This window comes from Carassius carassius, chromosome 22 (assembly GCF_963082965.1).
Source record: "Carassius carassius chromosome 22, fCarCar2.1, whole genome shotgun sequence".
Taxonomy (NCBI): domain Eukaryota; kingdom Metazoa; phylum Chordata; class Actinopteri; order Cypriniformes; family Cyprinidae; genus Carassius; species Carassius carassius.
The window spans coordinates 11,510,898-11,534,812 of record NC_081776.1 but is presented as its reverse complement, the minus strand read 5'-3'; the positions used below and the strand labels follow the sequence as shown (position 1 = coordinate 11,534,812).

Genomic DNA, 23,915 nt, shown 5'->3' with positions numbered 1-23,915 from the left:
TTATTGCGTGCTGGAACAAATCACATTTTATTAAAGTTTATGACAAATATTGTATTTCAATTTAGAATACCATCCACTGATAAGACCAGGAAGTTTAATTAACAAGCAAGTTATTTTTGTGTTGGCTTGAAACTTGAAGGTGGTGATAAAAATGAGTTTTTGTGCTGCCCCAAATTTCCGGACTAAACTCACAGGAATAAATGCACAGCATTCACTTTTCCTGTCTCTTTCTCTCTTTCAGGTTCTTAAGATTAATTTGATCGGCCACCGGAAAAGAATACTAGCATCACTTGGAGATCGACTGCACGAAGACCCTCCACAGAAACCACCACGGGCCATCTCTCTAAGGGTGAGTCCAAATCTTCCTCTTTCTCCAGCAAAACCCCCCCCACATTATGTCTGTTATGTTGTCAGTCACCTAGCATCGATAAATGTAATGTTCATCCTAAATGTCACTCAGTATGGTGTATTCAGTAATTTATGTTTGTGTGCATGTTTATGTGTACGTTAAGACAGAGAAATGTTTTTAAGAAAGCAGAAAATGTCATTTTCTATGTGATTTGGTCTTATCTTGAGAGCGATGGCATTCTTATGCCCTGAGCCGCTCGAGGGATTTGACTTGATCTTCCAGGCTGGATCAGACAACTGCTCTCAAACTCTTTTCCAGGAGTCAAATCAATACAAAAGCCAGTCCAGAGCAACAGAAATCAGAGTTCCTTTGGGCCACAGCTTATATGCCGCCTTAGTCAAAGGACAAGGATAGTCTGATGTAGCACAGTGGTTTGTACGACAAAAAAAAAATGCAAAAACAGGCACACAGCTAGATCTCCTATAAGAAAATCCCTAGAGAAAGCTATCCGTTAGCATTCCCATTCATCTCAAAGGCAGTTTCTCTACTAACCACCCAAAACCTTTTCTTCATCGCCCTCCCACAGGAGCCCACTGGGAACCACACTCCACCTCAGCTGTCCCCTTCTCTGAATCAGGCCTATCCCAACGCCGGCTCCCTGGACGTCCAGCACCTCATCATGCAGGCCGACGCCAGACGCAGACGCAACGATAACTACTTCGAGGATGTCCCACGCTCCAAACTAGAGAGACAGATGGCACAAGTCAGTATGGTGAGTTAGTGCACTTGCATCAAGTGCACTACTCTCCTCTGTCGTCCTGTTTTGGTGTGACCAATTGTGGTTCGTGTGCCTTTGTCTGGATGGCATCACTAATAAATCAGCATGGTAGTGTGTTAAACGCGATTTTGAATGTGCTGTGGCTATGATCTCTCATTGTGAGCTTATCAGTGATGTGTGTTTTGCAGTGATTATGAATAGAATGAGTTATCACACAAAACGTAATGACAAAAGGGTACAAAAAGACCTTACATCATTTTCTTCTTTTACCCTTTATCAGTTTTTCCTGCCCTGTGTCTCCATGTATCATTACAGAGGGAGAGAGAGAGATGAAGAAAAAGAGTGAAAGACTGAGAAAAGGGCTTTAGACTGAATACAAAAAGCTGAACAGAACTGCTTAGAACTACACTGAAAAAAAATTGCAGAAACAAATTTCTCTTGTAAAATTTTAAAAAGTAGAAAAACTGGAATAGTATTTTCTTGTAAAGTTTACTCCAAAAATGTTTTATTTTCAACTTCACAAAACAGAAAACGATTTAAAAAAAATCTAGAAAGCTTCAGCAGATCATGGTACTAAAATATGCTCTTTCTGACCAATGTCTGCCTATGCGCTTCATTGTACATTTCCATTTTGTTATTATTATTACATTTACACGACAACTTACTAAAAATGGGAATGTTTTTTCTTTGTGTTAATGCATACAGACGACAGCAGAGACGATGACGGTATAGTTTGCTTTTTCAAGCCTATAAACCGTCTTTGTCAAGTTAATTAACGACCAAAACACCTTAAATGTTTTCTGTGTTTAGTTCAAAACGGTGTTGTGTTAAAGCGATAAATTATATTTTTTAAAAAATAATACTATCAGCTTTTTTTTCTTTTTTTCCTAATGTTTGTTTTTCCATTACCCTCCTTTTCAGCAAGGGGAATGGTGCGAGCCAATCACGTTAAGGCCTCCGAACGAGGCGACGTCATCTACGCCGGTGCAGTACTGGCAGCACCATCCTGAGAAGCTCATATTCCAGTCATGTGACTATGAAGCATATGTAAGTGTGGGTGTTAAAAGTGATCAATGATAAAGGTTTCTCAGATTTCCTTACAAAAACAACACCTAAAGGAACTGAAAAACACTTTCAATGCGAGCGTACAAAGAATTTAGATGCGGATTTGGCCTTGATGAGCTCCTGTAGGCCATCAGATAGTGAAAGAGAAAACCCAACGTGAAAGCTAGTCCTTTAGTTATTTAGTGGTGAATAAATGGTGTTTTAACCTTCAATCAAGCTTTTTTCAGCTCTCTATGGGCCCGAGAATCTCTAGTATTAGCTTACATAAACCAACTCTGTTTCCTAGCAACAGCCATTTAAATTTGATTCGCTTAGGCCATATCCACACGTACATGTGTATTTTTATAAACAGTTTTTCCTTCTGTTTTTAAAAAAAAATCTCAGTCTACATGAAAACGCAAATGCATGCTATGAAGCTCTGTCAAGATCATGCCAAACCAACAGGTGGCGATATAATCTCAACTGTAAATGCCATGTTAGCCAATCAGAAGCCTGAAAAAGTTTCCAGTCGGTGGAGATAACAGCACAGGCTCCGACATCACAGTTTCGCTGTCTACATGATAACACTGCAGTTTTGAGTTTTTTTTTAATTTTCACCGTGGCAGGCGTTTTCAAAAATGTTCAGTTTTAGTGATCTGGTGCTGTGTTTGCGTGTGGACGAACGGCTGTGCCGTGTAGAAAAAGCTGCAAGTTAGTTTTTTTGGGGGGGCGTGTGGACAGGGCCTTATTCTGCTGGGCCAAAAACACTGATGGAGTTAATGAACAGTCCATTCGTGTAAGTGTAAGACCCACAGAGGTCAAAGGTCAAGGGTGTACAGTATTGATCTGTGAAAGAACTACAGATCTGTGGATCAATGCTTATCCCACTAGAAGTAAAATATGTCGCAAAGTCAATTGATATTACACTTAAACGATGATGTTCCTGACTCTCATGGTGCTTTAAATCAGTAATGAGAAGCTTCACTGACAAAATGATAAAAGTAAATAAAATATAGTTACAATCATAGCAATATTAAAATGAAATAAAATATTACAAGAAAATTAAAATGTAATACAAATTAAATTTTAAAATATAAAGTATTTAAATAAAATTTAAATAAAATATTAAAATGAAAAATATAAATATATAAAAAAAGGAAATATAATAAAAATGAAGAATCACAGATGCAGAGAAACTGTGCGTTTACATTAAACTACAAATGTGTGTGATTAATGGTCTAGAGAGATTTTGGAAATAGTGTGCAAGTTATTTTGTGATTGAAAATGCGACGGTATCATCGGCTTGTATTGACAATAAACATTTCAGGCTCATCTAGTTGTAAGATGATTGGGTTTTACACTCAGTGCTTTACAAAACACGGTCATGTGACCTGACTGTAGATGCCAGATTGCTTTCATGTGAAACAAAGCCCGCTGGCTCTCAAGGTTGTCCTTGTCCGATACCCAGCAGTGCAGTGTAACACTTCACCAGATCATGGCCCTAACGAGGCTCTTTCCAAACAATCTCTTCCTACGTGCTTCATTGTACATTTACATTTTGTAATTGATTTAGCTGACAGTTGTACTCACAGGGACGCACGATCTGTGCACACTTACTGCTGGGAAAGAAATATTTTAATCAGGATTTTAGTACTCTTTTAAAATAAAAGAGACATACTGTTACTTGACGTAACTCTCCAATCCACCCTGAACATGTATTTATAAAAAAATAAAAATGATAATAATTAAATAGTGAGGTCGAATAGCCAGGACCATGAGTACTTTAACATTTGACCGCCCACATTTATAATTGTTCCTAATTTCCCATGTAAAATAGGTTAGCCAATTATAAAAGAACTCATTTCCATGTACAAGCGCATGTAAAACTAAGTAGTTAAAATTTTTAATTATGAACTAGCTTTAGAGAAAACTCATGATTTATAAATAACAAAGATATAAATGTCTTAATACATTTTAAAACAACAAATACATAAAAAATATAATTAAAACATTATTATTATTATTATTTAAAATCAGAATAACTTTATATAATAGTATTAAAATGTAGAAATTAATCTAGATTAGATTTTTTTTAATAATAAAATAATATTAAAATAATTATAATAAAGTTTTATAATAGTGTCAATTTTTGATATAAGTTCTAAACTAGCTTTAGTGAAAGCTTATCATTTATAAATAGAAAAGTCTAGTTTTATTATATTATACATTTGCCATAACTACTGTATATGAATGTGTTTGTTCTGCAGTATCTGGGCTCTATATTGGTAAAGGAGTTACGCGGTACAGAGTCCACGCATGATGCCTGCGCAAAAATGAGGGTAAGAGTTGTGTCACCATGGCCACCACTTAACAGTCTGTCTAGTCATGCTCCTGCTGCCCTCAGGTCACTGACACACAGTCATTGAGAAAACAGGAAATGTCTCTGTTGCTAAGTCAGTGTGACGGGAAATAATATTATGGCCAATTATGACTCTTCTCATAATCGTATAAATAGCCTACTTGCCACAGCATATGAATACATTGACTTCGCTTTACCTCAGAATACCTTCTCTTACCTCAACACCCCCGTTCTCATGAGATTGTTTAACACTGCAGGACATTTGACCCGCTCTCTTTTTGTATGCATGTAAAGTTTGAGACCTGCCGCCCCTTGCTTCTACTCAAACACATTAACACATTAAGAGGATGTAAATTTAGGTCTTCCGTCTCTCACTGTTTGTTTTAAGCTGAATATTTTGACAGGTACAGAACTGTAGAGACCCACTGATGCATAGGAAACCACTGACAGAGAGAGCGAGCGAGGGAGGGAAATGAGGTCCAGATGAATATAAATTGTATATTCCACTCTGACAACTGATATGACAGCGTAGGAAGATATGAAAATGAATTCTGATTCTCTGCAGTTCATCATCATGCTCGGCCGCATGTGATTTATGCCCCTTGCAGCCTGAGGTGGTCTAAGAGGTGGTGGTGTAAGAGAGGTTTTGAGCACTTGACATGTTGTCTCCTGCTGACAGACCAACTAAACAGCAGCTTGACCAGACTGGGAGACCAGCTAACCCAATGAGGCCATAGTTTAAACATTGCAGAATGTTATTTTGGCCCTTTTTGTTTGTCTCAGGAGATGGCACACTATCTGGGTTATTGAAGGGACTGAATAACGTTACGTGTAAATAATTTAGTGTGTGTTTGAGTTTGTATTAAGCAGATCTCAGTCAGTGTGTGATGGGGCCTCATGAATGTTAATGTCGGAGACTGTAAGACTGTCTGCTGATCTCTCCTCCTCTCATCCTCTCTGTAAGAAGTCTACAGAACAGATGAAGAAGATTCCCACCATAGTACTGTCTGTCTCCTATAAGGGCGTCAAGTTTATCGATGCAACTAACAAGGTACTCATCGATTTAACTTTCATTTCCCTTATAAGTTACAAATTAGGGCTGTCAGTCAATAAAAATGCAGATGAATTACATAATCACAATAGATTACATGTCATTAAAGAAACTGAGACATTACATTATTCTGACAAAGCACTGAATATATATTACAATTGCTGTTATAAGTCACATTATATTAACAGTCCATGTTATAAATGTATAAATATTGCTAAATAATAACAAATTTTCTTTTCTTTCTTTCTCTGATGTTTAGAACATTATAGCAGAGCATGAGATCAGGAATATCTCATGTGCCGCGCAGGACCCTGACGATCTGTCCACATTCGCGTACATCACCAAGGACCTGAAATCGAGCCATCATTACTGCCACGTGTTTACAGCTTTTGATGTGGTTAGTAAAACATAAAAAATACATTCACTTTTGAACTTCTGGATAAAGCATAAATAAAAATGAGACATACATAAAAGCTCAGTTACAAATGCGCAGAGGTCTTGCAATTGTGGCGAAGCACGTCTGAGGAACAAAACCGCATTTCATAAATGAAAATGAAACCATTATTCAAATATTAGTGATGTATTTAATTATTGCTTTAAGATTAGTATCCGTTTAATCAATAATGTCATATGAATGTGACAAAATAGGCAAAACAATGAAAGTCACCTACTTTTTTTTTTATCTTAATTATTTAAATGTATAGTCTATATATGTGTGTAACAGGCAGTTTTTTAAGCCTATTTCATAAATTAACGGTATTTTGAAGCACAGTATAAAAAACTTAAATGAGATATTTGAAAAAGAACACGGTTACGATTGAAATAATATATATTATTTGTGAACCTATGTTCAGCTGTTCTTTTTAATAGTTAACTATTTTAGAATTTTTCGAGATGTACTTTTTTCACCAACATGATTACTTACTAAAAACTCCCACAGATCATGTTCTCATGCCATTTCAAGTCTTATTTTGACATAACAAAGTGGTCATATCTAAATGTGAGTTGTTTACTTACTTTTTTTAAAATTAGACTTCACATTAACGGCATTATGTTGTTCATTCAGACTGATTCACGGGCACAGAACGTGCATGAATATAAGAGGCGGGATTTCTCACATGAATCAATCATAGCCATATATGTGTGTGTATCTATCTATCTATATATATATATATATATATATATATACACACACACACACACATATGTGTGTATACACATATGTGTGTACATACATATGTGTGTGTGTATGTGTCTAGTGTTTGAACTATTTTCTGTGATGAGATTATAAAAATTTTGAGTTAAATCACTTGTTAGGTCTGATATGTCATGTTTTATAGCATATGTGCAGTTATTTTAAGTATAAAATACAAATTTTCTTAGCTTAAATGGCTGTAGTGGAAATTTTTTAAAGAAAATGCTGCTTAAGTAAGCTTGATGTCTTCTGTGTTCCCGTCTGTTGTAGTAACACCACAGAGCTGTCTGTGCGTCAGCTAGTCACAACACATGAATAATTTATAATATGCTTAAAGCATGTTTTTAATCATTTAAAAATCACTAAGCGCTGAAATTATTGAAGGAAAACTGTAAAATGGTGCCAAAGTAGTAGCACTAATATTGAACTCAAATCTTAAAGGCTTTTTCATCTTTTTCTCAACTGATTTGTAGCAGCGTGGATCCCCCACAAGTGTAAATTGTAAGTTGATTTTTGAAAGTGGGTCTCTGATCATCTCTGTGTGTATTTTTACACAGAATCTGGCCTACGAGATTATCCTGACGTTGGGCCAGGCGTTTGAGGTGGCGTATCAGTTAGCCCTGCAGGCCAGAAAAAGCGGCCATGGGTCATCCACTCTGCCAGAGAGCTTCGACAGCAAACCCTCCAAACCTGTCCCTAAACCCCGTGTCAACATACGCAAGTCTGTGAGTCACATTGCCCTTTGAGCACTAACACACGCACAAACACTGGCTTAAACCTCTAACCTCAGCCTGTCTCACCTCATCCATCTGTACATATGTACACCTGCACGGCTGCCTGTTCATTAATGCCTGATCTGTGATCAGTGATTTCTGATGTGTAGCTAATTGTTCACATAGACTTTCGTTCTTAATCGTTTAATACTGTTTATGCATCAGTGAATGAAGCCAGTGACTAAACGATCAACTTCACATTGTTTCTCTTAGTAGCATAGCATGAAACAAATCTGTTATTTAAATTGTGATTAAACTACAGAGAGCGATCAAAGAATGCTCCCTTTGTATTGTTCGGAGCAGTCAATCACACATTGCGAGTATATCTGCACACTTGCCCAAACTGCCGTTATAATTAATGATGCTGTTATACTGCACAACGAAGCTCTTACTGTATTCATGTCGATATTGTGTTTGCTGGTAGTAGTGGTGAAAGCATTTTTTAAGAGAAAACGCGTTGCAATGACAAGATCACTGCGTTCACGCGATAAACAGACTGTCTACTCAATGCTCATCACTGCAGCCTTTCATGTGATGGGAAGAGATCGAAAAAATAATGCTATAATCAACACTTCCATGATTCGTTAATTTTGACAGCTGTAATAGTAAAATAAAAAACGTAGTAAAAATATTTGAGAGGGGTTCCACATGTAATATGCATTTCGAATGTAAAGATGTCAGCCAATCACAACAGTTGTCATGTACTCGGAGTCTCACAGCAGACACGCCCCTTCAAACAGAGCATACAAGCCAGAGGACTAAAATCAGTTTATAAAAATGCCTTTTATTTCTAAATTTTAAATGTAAAAATCATACTAACAATATAAGTACACCTCAGGAAACTTAAAAAAAAAGCATTAAAAAAAAAATCCACATCATGGGACCTTTAATGACAACGCAACCATTCAAAAAAACATTTTTTTTTTTTTATCAGTGTTGAAAACGGTTTTGCTGCTTATTATTTTTGTGGAAACCATCATACTTTTTCTACATTCTAAAGAACACAATTCGTGTGATATATAAATCTTTTGTAACTTATGTAAACTTGTAAAATTGTCCCTTTTGATAAATTTAGGGCTGAAACGATTCCTCGAGTAACTCGATTACAAAAAATGATCGAGGCAAATTCCTCTGCCTCGAAGCCTCTTTTAATTTATTTAAAATCTCACGTCAGGTTCTTTCGCAATGATTTTTTTTTTTAATGTGACACAACGCGTTTACGTCACCCACAAAGCGGAAAAAGACAAGTGCCAATCGCATACTGCAAGGAGTCAGCAGTGTTTTGATTTGAGGGCGCGGGCAAACTTAAAAGAGAACGTCGTGGTGTGTGTCTATTGCAAGATAGAGCTCGCATACCACAACTAGGGCCCTATGATTTCGGTGATGCAGAAAACGCGGAGGGAATCGTGGAATCCAGTAATATAAACGGAATTTAAAAGGAAGTGTTTTTTGGCAAAATAGAATAGGAAAATATGTTTATATGTAATTTTGTACACAAATAGATATTAATTCATGACATTTTGATGTTTGAAAGTCTATAGGTTGACATAAATTCAGATATAAATGTAATTAAAAAAAATTATAAATAATTATCGATTTTCAAGTCTATTTTGCCGTCAATACTGTTGACGGTGTCCTTTATCGGTAGGCTTTATATTTATGCTTAACATGAAGGTGTAGGTGTTTAAAAAAAGTTGAAATTGTTGTCATGAAGACAAGAGCCTGGTCTGTCGGCGGCCTCCCTCTATGTCACCTACAGCAGCAGCAGGCAAGATTCTGGTGCCACGGAGCAGAAACGCCACGCTCACACCACACAGCCAGTGTGCGTGTGACGCTCGCGGTAATTTCAGCGTCTGCTGTCTCACTAAATAAGGACGTGAACACATGAACAACATCTCCAGAACTGCTCTGACAGCCACTTCATGAGCATTTGACCGTTTGATTGGGGTGGTGTTAGCGCAGTGGATAAGATGCATGCCTGTGGTGTGGGAGACCTGGGTTCGAATCCACTGTGAACTGCCAGTGTGTCCCTGAGCAAGACACTTAACCCCTAGTTGCTCCAGAGGCGTGCGACCTCTGACATATATAGCAATTGTAAGTCGCTTTGGATAAAAGCGTCAGCTAAATGAATAAATGTAAATGTAAATGTAAGTAAAACTAGCACATCACATACACAGAACTGTAAAGGTACGTCAACCCGTCAAAATAAAAGTACAGTGTCCTGACATTTTATCCTACCCGTCAGATTTTCCTATCCGGGTTTACTGCGCATGCGCACATCAATAGGGTGCCTCCCTTCCCCCCTGCAACCAGTAGGGATATTTCCACTTTCTGGAAGAGGGCCAGAATCATAAAAATAAAACACACCCTGCCTGTTGGAGTTGGATTACGTGCAGGACAGAAACGACGGATGCCTGGTTGAAAATAAACAGTTGCATTAATGAGTCTAGCTTGCAGAAATGTCCCTCCTTTTATGAGAAGCTTCACTGTCCATTTTAAAGGCCACATAAAATATGCGCCTTGTGTTAAAATGCGTTATTAAAGTATGTCTGCATACAAATACTGGGGCAGTGTGCCACTTCAAGTGGAACCGTGGTGTAGTGGAGATGTTGCTCAAATGGGCTTTGTAGGTTCAAATCTGGCTCGCGTTTTCCAATTCTGTTCTCTGTCTCTATTGTACCATGTAATCCGATTTAAATAAGAGTTTTGTTGTAAAAACTCAATTATTTAGCAAATGTCCTGCTGTGCTTTGGAAAAATCACTTCCCAAATAAGAATATCTGTGACAGAGGTATATAGTTTTTTTTCCATAACACTCGAGTTATTTATTTTGGCTCTTCTGAATTCTGTAACTAAAACTATACAATTTCTTGCACAAACAACTTTTCGGGTAAAACAGTCATTTGTGTTATTGTTGTAATATTATAAATAATATCTAAAAATGTTATATGTAACATGACCTTATTATATGTAGAAAGCTCAATCACATCACAGTCAAGCACATGACTTTCCATAACGCCCACATCCGGAATATACACACTCTGAGCTTAGTAATGTCCCATGTGAATCAGTACAGGAAATCACAGGCGTCCTGTGTTCATAATTATAACTCAAAGGTCTTTTTGAATACTAATCCCATCTGAACAATGCTTACGTGACAATTTATGTAAGAATGGATTTATGAATGATTCACACACATTTGTTCTGCTGGTTTTTTCGTGAATAAGCTCCACTGTTGGTCTGAGAGTGTGTGTGTGTGTGTGTGTGTGTGTGTGTGCTGTTACTCTGAACACTAACAGCATCCTCTGTGGCTGTGTGTGGTATACTTGGATATTGATTTTCCCTTGTGTAGGAGAAATTGTTCATTATGTTGAGGTACCTCTTCTCCATATGGACACGATACGCTGTGTTGCTCCATTAGAACAGATTCCTTCTCTCTTTTCTTCACCCTGTTCTGTTCATTTCCGTGTGTCCGCTCCTGCGTTTGAATGCATTTGGGTGATTCTTTAATTAATGACATTTTTACTATTACAAATGCAGAATGTCTTTACGACCACATCAAATGGGAGACATTTTTAGACGCCTTAGTGTCAGGTGCTGTAGCCTGTATCATTTCTCATTAATGCGCTAAAGACACTAAGTGCATGCAGAGTCATAGTTAAGTCATCAGTCAAGTCATGAAGTTACCAAAAAAGGCAAATTACAGCTGCCTTAAAACCATGCATGCAAGAATTTGTTATGAGTCAGATTTAAGAACATGTCTCTGAAATGCAGTAGTTTTCGAAATGTCCTGGTCTGGATCACCCCAGCACTGTCTCCCTAATTTAACACACCCGATTCAACTTGTCAACTCATTAGTAGAGACTTAAGACCTGAAGTGGTTTCTGAAAAGGTAAAGAGTTATGAGAAAATATTTAGTCTAGAAGTCTGGATTTGGGGACAGGCCCAAAATAGTGAGATTCTGCTAGTTGTAGTTGTCTTTAACGGTTCAAACTGTCTTTAACAAGCTGAAGGAACAGTTAAGAAACAACATCTTAAAGAAACAAAAGCTGTTTTGATCTGTCATCTTTAAAGATACAAATCCTCTAATTAAAGAATCACCCATATACGTGCGTGTGTATATGTGAACCTTCCCAAGCTTTGACCTCTGTGACCTCTTTGTTCCGCCTCTAGGTCATGTCCCCCTCTAGCCGCTGGTCCCTGGGGCATATTTTCACCCCGCACCGACCTCCTCTTCATCCTTCTCCTCTTCCTCCTACCTCACGACTCCTCCATCATCCACACAAAGTTCAATTTCAGGTCTTCTGACGTTTTCTTTTCCCCCTTTTTTATTTTTAGGGCTGTCGGTTACGTAAAAATTTGAATTATTATTTATGTATTATTTATTTTATTGTTTGCACTAAATTTGTTAAATTGACAGCCCTAATGTTTTAACTTATTTTGTCATTTTTCTTGGTCTTTTTATTTTTCGCTTAATTATTAAAAGGAAAATTCCAGGTTAGAGAAATGTATAGAAAATGACTTTAACTTGTCACTAAGTTTGTCTTTTTGGTGGGTTTTTTTTTGTTATTTTTTTACCAGCCAAGTGTTGATAAAAAAAATATATATTTTGTGGTAATCAACACAACCTCACAGATGCTGATGATAGAGCTTTTCTGTCATCCAGAATATTCCTTTAACTTTTTGTTTATTCAGTTTGCACTGTTTGTTTGATTCATCTCTTCTTCGTCTGAATCCTCCTTTCCTGCAATGGTCTGTCCATCCCGAACATCAGCTGACTAAACGCGGATAGAACTATTTCAAGATTTCTTATCCAAGACACCAACTCACCATTCCTTGAGCTGTGTTATCAAACCATTAAGCTCCTTTTCAGGTCAATGCCTCATATTAGAGATTTATTGCATAAGATTAGCGTCTGTTTCCTTTTTTAAAGCATTTGGATATGAAGAAGAATGAAGTTGGTGTGGGAGTGTGTGTTTGAGAGCAGTCAGCGGTAGCCAGGCAGAGTGAGGATTATGTTATTTAATATTCATGCAGCTGCATATGGAAAAACCTGATAAAGAACTCAAGACAAGTCAACAGCAGACGTAAACGAACCGGAGTTTGTGCGCGTGTGCGATTCACATTTCCGAGCCATGTATAGCTCAGCTTTATGTGGAGCAAGGCTGAGCTGCCGTTGCAACAACGAACGGTGTTTTGATTGGTTGATAACGATGTACTAGTCGTAGGGTAGTTTTGACCACATCAGATCTGAAAAATGGATATCACTGACACTTAATATGAATTTGACATTAGTGGTTTCAAAATAAGAATTATGTAATGTGGAGTTAATTCACTCTCTTTCATGTGGTTAACCAATCATACTAGACTTACAACTAGGGGTTAAGTGTCTTGCTCAGGGACACATTGGTGTCTCGCAGTGGATTCGAACCCAGGTCTCTCACATCGAAGGCATGTGTCTTATCCACTGTGCCAACACCAACCAAGTATGGGGAGAGAGAGACACACACACACACACACACACACACACACACACACACACACACACACACACACACACACACACACACACACACACACACACACACACACACACACACACACACACACACACACACACACACACACACACACACACACACACACACACACACACACACACACACACACACACACACACACACACACACACACACACACACACACACACACACACACACACACACAGTTAAGAGTCTTGATCAGGGAGCGTGGGGCACGAACCCACGACCCTGAGATTAAGAGTCTCATGCTCTACCGACTGAGCTAGCCAGGCAGTGACGTAAGCATGTAGGTTACTTCATAATTATGATCCTTTTTTCCATGCTTTAAATACTTAAATTAGTTGATGTATTATGTATGAACATGTATTAATAGTGAAGAAATATGAGTAAGAGAATATGATATCATAAATATTAGAATTTGGTATATTTATTATTATTACATAATTAGTATACATACATAGCAACTAGGGGTTAAGTGTCTCGCTCAGGGACACATTGGTGTCTCACAGTGGATTCAAACCCAGGTCTCTCACATCAAAAGCATGTGTCTTATCCACTGCGCCAACACCAACCCAGTATGCACACACACGCACGCACGGGGTTAAGTGTCTTGCTCAGGGAGCGTGGGGCACGAACCCATGACCCTGAGATTAAGAGTCTCATGCTCTACCGACTGAGCTAGCCAGGCGGTGACTTAAGCATGTAGGTTACTTCAGATTCTTTAATATGAGTTACAAAATATAATGTCATACACCACCAGGGCTTCTGTTTTTCATAAGTAATAACAACAACTATTATTTCTTAACCGTAAACTTGCAACACCATTTTTACAATATTTATTAATTCATATTTATGATCCTTTTTCCCATGTTTTAAATACTTAAATTAGTTGATGTATTATGAATGAACGTATTAATAGTGAAGAAATTTGAGTAAGAGAATGTGATATAAATAAATATTAGAATTAATAATAATAATCTGGTATATTTATTATTATTATTTTTACATAATTAGTACACATACATACATAGCAACTAGGGGTTAAGTGTCTCGCTCAGGGACACATTGGTGTCTCACAGTGGATTCAAACCCAGGTCTCTCACATCAAAGGCATGTGTCTTATCCACTGCGCCAACACCAACCCAGTATGCATGCATGCAGACAGACACAGACAGACAGACAGACAGACAGACAGACAGACAGACAGACAGACAGACACACACACACACACACACACACACACACACACACACACACACACACACACACACACACACACACACAAAACTTTTACAATATTTATTAATTCATATTTATGATCCTTTTAAGGTAAGAGAATATGATATCAAAAATAAATATTAGAATTAATTATAATTTGTTGTTTGGTATATTTTATTATTATTGGTATTTTTAATATTGTATTATTTATTTTTATTACTTTTACATAATTTATTAATGTCAATTTATGATAAGCTCTACATTTAAATTCCTTTTCTGTATTTTCAATGAATATGAATTAACCATCAACCTATAAATGATTGACTGTTGTTTAATTAATAATGTTAATTAAGACTTGTAATCAAATTTCACCCATGTTTGATTTGATCTAGGAAGTCGATTTGGGACGAATCCTGTTGTCTGAATTCTTTTTGCTTATGTCACAAAAACTAAAGAAAAAAAAATAGGAATAAAGGGAATGCAAGATCTAGCGTGACCGCCTTTATTTAACCCCTTAAATTACTAGCTCATCCTGACACACTCTTGTCGTTTTCCCCTGTGTGCACTCCAGATGGAGCAGCCCTCAATGGAGCAAAAGGGTCATGCCAATGTCCCCTGGATAGTCGAGCCAGGACAGGAAGCCAAAAGAGGAGCCAACACCAAGTATGAGACCACTATTTTCTAATATACACCCAAAATGCTGTCCACTCCTGTGTGTGTGCCTTACAGAGAGAGCCCTCTAGAGGCCCCCCATGGAGCCACGGGCCCAGTGACCTGTGACAAGCCTGCGTCTCTCCGCACGGCCAAGCCCGCCCGTTTACCGTGGCTTCTGCATGATGACGCTGCCGCTGTCTTTTCTCTCCTTCAATCTTTTGCCCCACTTTTTTTTTCTCTCTCTCTCTCTCTCTATCCTTTGATATCACTCGCTCCCCCCACCTCTCTGGCCGCAGCACGATACGGGAAGGTCCCGCTCAGCCCTCAGGGCCGCCACGCTGCCGATCCTCCTCCAAAACACACCCAAAAAAAGTGTTGCAAGCGATTGTTTTTCATTCAGTTTTTCCCTCTCTCCTCTTTTGATTTCTCCTTCCCTCCGTTCCTCACTATTCTTTCCTCGGCTTCTTCAGGAAGCGCCTCTCCAGCCTTTTCCCACCACCCCCCTCGACTGCTTGAATGACAACTTAAAACCATAATGCTGCTACAAGCCTTATAAACACACATGCTGTCGGGATTTGCTTTCTTTGTTTCTTTCTGACTAGACAGCGTAGGGTTAGCAAGGCAGGAGGGAAATGCGAGGTGGGGCATCCGAAACGGCTGGAATAGAATGGAGATTGGACTTCACACGAAGGACATTTTGCTTGTGTTGTTTCTTTCGTCTCGTAGCAAAGTTTTAATTTTTAGTATAAGCGCTTTTCAGAGAGAAAGGGAAAAAATTAAGTAAATAATTTAAATTAAGTAACTTATTTTTTGTTTTTTTGTTTTTTAAACAGCACACAAGTTACGAGCTTGTTTTAGTCAGTCTTAGCATAAAACTAATTTGTGGATGCAGAAGTTTGTCAGATAGAATTTAACGAAACACCCGCCAAAAATTGTTTCGCAAATTGCGTGTATTCCTCGCTTTCCGAGGAAAAATTTTCCGTCGTATTTTCTTGCTTTCCCTTTTTTTGGTTTTGCCTATGAACAAAAACCCGAGCCAGTCCTGAGACATGCAGTGTAGTTGATGGAAAGCATGCAGTCCATGTGAACTGGAGAAGGGGGGGCTTTTTTTGATGGACACTTTGGATAAGTGATGTGATTTCATTCACAGGGCAATGGCGGACGCCCATGTCTATTACAGTGGAATTCAGAGAATGTAGCCTGCCCCTAACATGGACCTTCACTCTCACATGCATTGCAAAAACGGACCACAAATACGGATCCTAAAAGCACGTGTAAGGATTCACACGAGGACTTTTTCACCTGGGACTTGGTGTACACGTACAAGGACTGCCGACGTGGACCCATGGCCTTTTAACGAAACACTAGCATGCACTCGCGCACACACACTGCATAAAAAAAAAATCATTAAAAAACAACAACAGGAGGAGACTGGAATTCGAATGTACACTTTTCAAGAGGCAGCGATTCGAGTTGCGTTCTGAAGGATGGCCGCCGGCACAGAAATTTGTTGCGCGAGAGACGGACTGGGGAAGGACTGTCGCTATGGCAACTCAAATACACTACACGTACTTTTCCCCCCGATATCTAGTCCAAAATACCATGGCATGTCTGGGCTGGGATAAAAACTGACTTTTCTGTATTTTTTTCTTTTCTGTTTTCTTTGTTTTTTTCTTCCTTTCTTTATTTCATTTGTTTGTGGATATTGATCAAAAATATGAATATGCACAATGTGAATGGACTCATTGCACTGGACAACCACGAAATGGATGTGTCTCGTGCCAAAATCACTATGGAACCATTGTTGACGTAATTGGCAAGGCCACGCAGATTAATATTCATATATTGGCACGACATTTTACTATTTAATAGAGAACTATATTACCATTACTGGAATATTTACAATTATTATAATTATTATTCTTATTGTGCAATTCCCGTCTGATGTCGTCTTAACGTAATATTATTTTTATATGACGCATCAAGCTCGAATAAGCAGCCATCCGTGAAAACAAAAAAAAAATATTATATTACTACGGAGGAACTGAATGTGCGGATGGCAACAGATATCTTATTTTCACTCATTGTCACTGTAGAATTTTGCCACAGTTCTGTAAATAAATATTTTGTTGATTCATTGTTCATATATGTAATTAAAAACAAAAAAACAAAGAAAAAAAACATGTATAAAGAATGATTAAAAATAAATTGGACTGGTAAACAAGGTACCAAATTTCACAGGTCAAAGTGCAACACATTAAAAGAAAACAACAGTATAAACAAGGGGTGGATTTGTGACATCATTGCTAACTGACATGTGTAGATAGGCTTGGGCTTCCAGCACACAGATTTTGTAAGTTTGGTCTTTATTTATATTCTTGCAAAGCACACGGAATAAATCCAGATTGTAGAACCATTGTCCGTTCCGTGTAACGTGCTCCTTCCTTCATTTCTGTTCATTTACTGTATTTATAGTGTGGTTTTACGTGTGGATATTGGCAGCCTTGTGTCTTAATAGAAGATTCAATACAGAGCCTCTAGTTGATTTTGGTTATAAAATTGAATGGTGTATAAAAAGCATATCTATCTATCTATCTATCTATCTATCTATCTATCTATCTATCTATCTTATCACCCATGTAATATTCTATCTATCCATCATTCTACCTATTTGTCTATCTGTCTGTTTCTTTCTATCTGTATATCGTTCTGCGTTCTATGTATGTAGCTGTTGTTCTGTAGCTCTGGTTCGTGTTGTGTATTTCTCTATGTATTTACAGGGAGCTGCAACAAATTACGATTCACCAAAGCCAGAGATCGTGTTAAAAGATGTGTTGTGATAAGGACATGAGCGTGCGTTTCAGGATAATATCTTCCTCAGGCAAGGTGACATACGGTTCACTTCTTGTGCACTCTGTTTCCATGGAGCTTGTTTCTTTCTGCACATTCATAACGCTTCGCAGCCAGTTTTAGGCAAACGACTAGGAACAACCACTGACTACCCAAAGAATGGCAACGCTCACCGAACACAACAACCTAAATCACTTAAAAGCTGATTGTTAGGTTGATGGATTAGTTATTTTACATATTTTATAAACTTTTAATAAAACAATGGAGGAGTTCGTAAAGCGTTTCTATGAGATGTGCATCCAACAGACATTTACAGCCTTGATTTCACCTGCAGCGTGTTTTATTCCCCAATCTGTAAACTGTTTACAGCATCTTTCTGTCAGAGCCTTATAAATCAGACGGCATCTCAAGAAAGATTCTATGTTCATGAGGTGAGACGATCCGACTGCTGTAACCTTTTATCAAATAACTTACGTTTATGTTCTCACAACAAAGATAGAATGAGAGATAATGAGATATAACTGTAGTCTTACGTCCCAGATGGTGAGTATCCCGAAGACTTAGATTAAATTAAGCATCAGGGGATAACCATTTATGTAATTATCATACAGATCAAATAATTAACACTTACAGAATGTGCCAAATAGATTTCTGCCGCGATATCAATATAAAGGAGGCTTTGCGATTGTACAACCAGTTCAGTCACGACGATATAAAAAGAACAGAGAGAGGCGAAAACTGGGCCAGTGCTTTAGGAACACACAAAATCAAACTGCGGGGAGCAAAACAGCCCTCACCTAGCATTTATCATCTCTGACGAAAAGAACAAAGTGTGCTTACCTAAAGATGTCAGCGAACATTGACGTTTAAGATCATTTCAGATTAAAGCTACATTGAAAGCTACCATTGCCTCACTACTGCCCTGATCTAATATGTATTTCAACAAGGTGTAAGGTGGTTGTTAAGTTTAGGTATTGGGTAGGATAAGGGATCTAAAATAAGGTTGTGCAGAATCAGGCATTAATATGTGCTTTATAACTACTAATAAACAATATGCTAGTTATATGCATGCTAATAAGCAACTAGTTAATTGGTCTCTAAAGTGTTGCCAAAGTTTGTGACTAGAGTTGCTATATAAAGATTTTAAGTTGTCCTTATCTTGTAACTTGTTAACTTGAATTCCAATTTGAGATGTGCCTGTATATAATTTATTTGCTTGTTTTGCAAATAATTTAATTTATTTTGCATTTAATAATTCACAATATGACCAAGAATCCATATTAAGATTGTAAATTTGATTTGTTAGATTTCATGTTGACTTCATGCAGGTACTGCACACAGGAGGTACGTCTATATATAAAACAAAGAACATGTAATTGTGAGGTAAGTTATGAGCTACTTGTGAAACACTAAGATAATATGTACTGTATGTCAGCCAGTCTAAGTTTTATCATTTTAATGCATTTCCTTACTAGAAACACTGTCTGTTATGTTGCGACTGTGCTTAAGCCTGAAGATGCTTCAAAAGAATGCTTAAGTTTAGTTGCATCTCTAATTAAACGCTCCTGAAGCAGGTAATCAAACTTAGATCCATTACAGCAGGAACAAAATTGCAATATACAAGAGCAGGATTGAGCACCCTTGACCTTGAGCTACAACATCCCATGTTAGAGCAGGCCCAATTGACAGTCTTGGAACTAGTGCCGTGTACTTTGTGACTTCATTGTAATAGGAACTTTTAGCAAAGGGTTTAACAGTTATTGCCAGTTAAATACCATTATGGTATAAAGGATAAGTTTGAAGAATTTCAACATACTTTGTATTACTGCAATGTTTGTTGGTAGTATGTAAATTAACAATCCATACTGTTTCTCTATTAATTGCACCCAGATATCCACATATTTGGTCAACAATAGTTCACCCATCGCCAACACAACGTGTCATTTTTTGTCATCACCTGAAAGACTTGACAGCAACAAGGCTTTTGTGTAAAAATATGAGCAGAATGTCAGGGCATATCATAGAAAGAAAAAAAAATAGTAATAAATAAATTAAAATTAGCTTTCAAACATACATTTTGATGCTCGTTTGAGCGCTAAGAAACATTTCTGACTCAGGTTTAAATTGTGCGTGTAGTATTTGTAGCTTGTTTTTAAAACAATTGCTTACGCACACACACACCATATAGCCCTGTCCTCGCAAACGCAAACACGAATGACGTCAAACTAATCATGAGCTTAACATTGCAAATGGAGATGAGGTAATGAAAGAGACAATATTAAACACAGATGCCTTATGAACTTGATGATTTTTAAGCAAAATAAAAGTTACATACTGCAGCTTTAGGTATCACTTTAAAAGATAATAGACACTAATTTTCATAACCACACATTGGCTCTAGACAGTGGAAATTGTTGGCATGATAGTGGTTATTTTATATTTTGAACTTGATCCCACAGTTCCCTCGACCTGTTGTTACTTGTTACCTTTAAAAACATCGTCGTGCACCCAAAGTTCAGATGCAAAGATATTGCGTCAAATTCATCAAGTACCTTCGACTCCACTGTTTGAGGTGAGACGAAAGGACATTTTTGGGAGGATGCCTAGCATCCTAAAGCCAGCTGCCATGGCAACACTGGCCACAAGCCCATTTAGGGCTTCACCTTCCCTGCAGTCAATGATGGGAGAGGCGAAAGAGAAATTACACCTGCTGAAGATCCACATTCATCTGTCAACAACGCCAGATGCGTTTCGGGAGGGGGCAAAGTTTTAGCTTTACCTCCCACCCAGAGTGAAGCATAAGAAGCAATCTCCCATGTCCTTGTGAAGGTTGATGTTTTCTCACAGACGGGCACTGTAAGTCTGCGTGCAAAACCGTAAATGTGGTTATATCGCAAATTTTCCATTTTGTTACACCATATTTGCATTTGAAAAAAGGACACCCAATCCTGGGAACCAAAGGAAATGTTCCAAAGTGGTATGGAGACTGTTACTATCAGTGTAAGGACGAAGCATATTTAGGCCAAGTCCTCAAACGTTTATCTGTCAGACTACATTGCACTCCGGAGAACTAGTTGGTCACTCACGAGAAAAGTTTTTTTTTTCTGACTTGACACATTTGGTGGACAAAGACAAAGGCAGCCTGGAGTGTGAAGAGGCATTAAAAGAGTGAAGCAGCCATTATATATACACGCTTACACAAACACGCTCAGAACAACAAAGGTCAGCTGATGAATGCTCCATCATCCTGAATCAGAAGATTCCAGGGCAGAGACTTTTATAACCCCAAATTCAGCCCTTAAGACGTAATCATGGTAACATCATAGGTTTAAAGTAAAGCTTAGACCAGGGGTGTCCAATCCAACTCCTGGAGGGCCACTTTCCTGCAGACTTTAGCTCAAAGGAGCCTGCCTGGTAGTTATCCCAAAGACTGAGGCTGTCAAAATATTGCCAAGGTAGGCTACTCGTTTTGAATAATTACTTTGCAACTGTTTATTCTTGTCCTTGAAATAATATGTTGCATATAGTTTGAATGTGTGTTGTACGAATGTAATTTGGATGTACTACATTTGTCACATTGCCATTGTCATTTGACCTGTACCAGCGTCAGTTTCGTCGCTTCACTGCCATTCACAACTCATCTCCTGTGGCTTCACGGGATAATAAAATCAGCTATTTTCAGAATCTCGCTGGAACTAGCAAATCAACTGGGACTTTTACCCTGCCTTAATGCTTTCTAAATACTGTGAATGCTTTTCACATGCTGTTTGGCTTTCTATATAGTAGGGAAGTATCAGAGTTTGGGAGCAGTCCTCGATTAAATGGTTGTGCTGTGTTTAAATAGATGTGGAGTTAAAGTTGGCTGGAAAGTAGCCCTACAGGAGCAGGCTTATGGTGTAGTCACATGAAATAGAGTCATTCCAATAGGAATCTAGTGTTGTGTGAGGAAGAAAAGGTTCAATTAAGTGTTTATACTATGTGTAGCACAGTTAAAGCATTTTGCACTGTAGTTTAATGGAATAATTGTGTGTGTGGGGGGGGGGGGTGTCATACAATTATTCAATATGTGGAATTGATTTTTGAGCTACTATTTTCCTCCAATTGATGTACAGTAAAAGAATGATGGGCAACTCTGGTTTTGGAGGGACACTGTCCTGCAGAGTTTAGCTCCACCCCTAATCTAACAAACCTAAAAAGTGTAACCCAAGTGTTCAAGACTGTTTCACAATTGCAGGCGTTCACCCAAAAATGAAAATTTTATGTTTATCTGCTCGCCCCCAGGACATCCAAGATGTAGGTAACTTTGTTTCTTCAGTAGAACACAAACTAAGATTTTTAAATCAAACCGTTGCAGTCTATCACTCTTATAATGTAAGTGGATGAGAATCATGGCTAAAACATACAATAAAACTAAAACCACCCATCACTCATGTGGACCATTGACACTTCTAATTGAGATTGTAGATAGAGTGTCAATGGTCCCTTTGAGACATAGGTGGAGTTAATACACGTATAAGTCTGTGATCTGTCGTAAAGTAAGAAGAAGAAGAAGATGACGTCTCACGCGTCTGCTGCTGAGAATGCCCTCAACAGTAACGCGCTCAGGAGAATTCTAAAAGTTTGGACATTGCGTGAATCAGAGGTAAAAAAAAACAAACAAACTTAAATTCTATTCAGTTTCTTGCTCACACTGATCGTTTTGTGTCATTACACATCAATGTCAATCATCACAAGCCACAGGGTTTAATTTGGTTTTGTTTGTGTATGTTTTTTTTTTCTTAATTGTATTTTTTTGCCATGATTCCTATCCACTTACATTATAAGAGTGATAGACTGCAATGGTTTGACTTAAAAATCTAATTTTGTGTTCTACTAAAGAAGCAATCACCTACATCTTGGATCCCCTGGGGGTAAGCAGATAAACATAACATTTAGATTTTTTGGTGAAGTATTTCTTTAACAACAAACATACTGTAGCATGTATTTCCTCCACAAGTTAGCTTTGCTCGCAGCAGAAACAGGATCATGTTTGGGAGCGGGATCGCATCCAAAGTTTCACGAGCGTCTGTCACAGCAGCATACGCCGCCACGCCGAGAGGGATGCGGCAGGAAAGACCAACGGCATGCTGACCTGTGGCTTTGGCATCCATTCTCTCATATGCGCACACGGTCGGCCCCGTGCCACCTGACCTGACGAGAGCGAGCAATAAAGTAGCCACCAACAGTGCAAGCAGCTGACAGGAACCGTTCTCAGGCCAAGGTTCAGGGAGCGGGGGCAGAGGACAGATGATGCCGGTGCACATGACTAACCTCATACAGTGTTCAGTAACTATTACAGTGATAATGCAGATACTGATTATGTGCTGGTATATGGATAAGAGGGTTTGTGTTCAAGTGCGTTCGTGCTTGCATGTATGGCAGGCATAATTTGAGACGTGTATATTCATGTGCTTTTCTGATTGGCTATGATTTGTGCTCAGTGTTGTTTCGCAGAATCTTGTCGACAATTTCCACCATTTCCCTGAAACTGTGCATTCAATCACTCAGCTTTATGATTTTCTCCACCAGTCTGTTACTGTGTAATTCGGTGTAGTGTGTAGTAACTAGTCAAACGTGAAATGGACGATTGTGTAAAATGCAAATCCTTGTTCAATGTGCTTAAGAAATGGTTTGAAATAGTTGAGATGCACAAGATAAATGATCTCTGAAACTCAACAGATCAATACATGCTAAGGAAAGGGACAGAACAGAAAATCACCCCGCCTATTCCAAAAATCCACTGTTACATCTGCAAAAGGCCAAAAAAAGCATTCAACAAAGCAGACTTTGACCGTAGGTGATATCAGCTGGGGGATGCTGTGATGGGTTATGTAATGGTTTAGAGAAAGTTGAGTTTTCACTAAATCTCTAGCAACAATTTTACCAGCAAGGGAGAGCTGAAAAAATAATAAGAGGGAACTCTTTTTCATACCACAGATGAGCTGGCTTGGGTGATAGAATGTGATATCACTGAACGGCAGGCCTGTGGGAAATGTAGCGCAAGGGTGCCTTATCCAGTTTATGGAGATGCAACTACCAGCAAAGGTAATTTATAACCCATAA

At 38.2% G+C, this 23,915-nt stretch overlaps 1 protein-coding gene across 6 annotated transcripts in view; it reads left to right on the top strand.

Moving 5' to 3' along the window:
* The window catches only part of LOC132098956 (ankyrin repeat and sterile alpha motif domain-containing protein 1B-like), a 173,137-nt gene extending 155,756 nt beyond the window's left edge, over window positions 1-17,381 (top strand). For 3 of the 6 annotated variants that reach the window (XM_059505275.1, XM_059505277.1, XM_059505280.1), the window contains 9 exons: window positions 242-349; window positions 936-1,121; window positions 2,049-2,174; window positions 4,439-4,510; window positions 5,495-5,581; window positions 5,841-5,978; window positions 7,334-7,501; window positions 14,881-14,972; window positions 16,114-17,381. In XM_059505275.1, coding sequence (XP_059361258.1) covers window positions 242-349; window positions 936-1,121; window positions 2,049-2,174; window positions 4,439-4,510; window positions 5,495-5,581; window positions 5,841-5,978; window positions 7,334-7,501; window positions 14,881-14,972; window positions 16,114-16,162 — 1,026 coding nt within the window. In that variant the 3' untranslated portion in view covers window positions 16,163-17,381. Of the gene's footprint in view, window positions 1-241; window positions 350-935; window positions 1,122-1,832; window positions 2,005-2,048; window positions 2,175-4,438; window positions 4,511-5,494; window positions 5,582-5,840; window positions 5,979-7,333; window positions 7,502-11,721; window positions 11,848-14,880; window positions 14,973-16,113 lie in introns of those variants that run through there. The other 3 variants (XM_059505281.1, XM_059505276.1, XM_059505279.1) reach the window with 3 other exon arrangements.
* The last annotated feature ends 6,534 nt before the right edge of the window (window positions 17,382-23,915 follow it).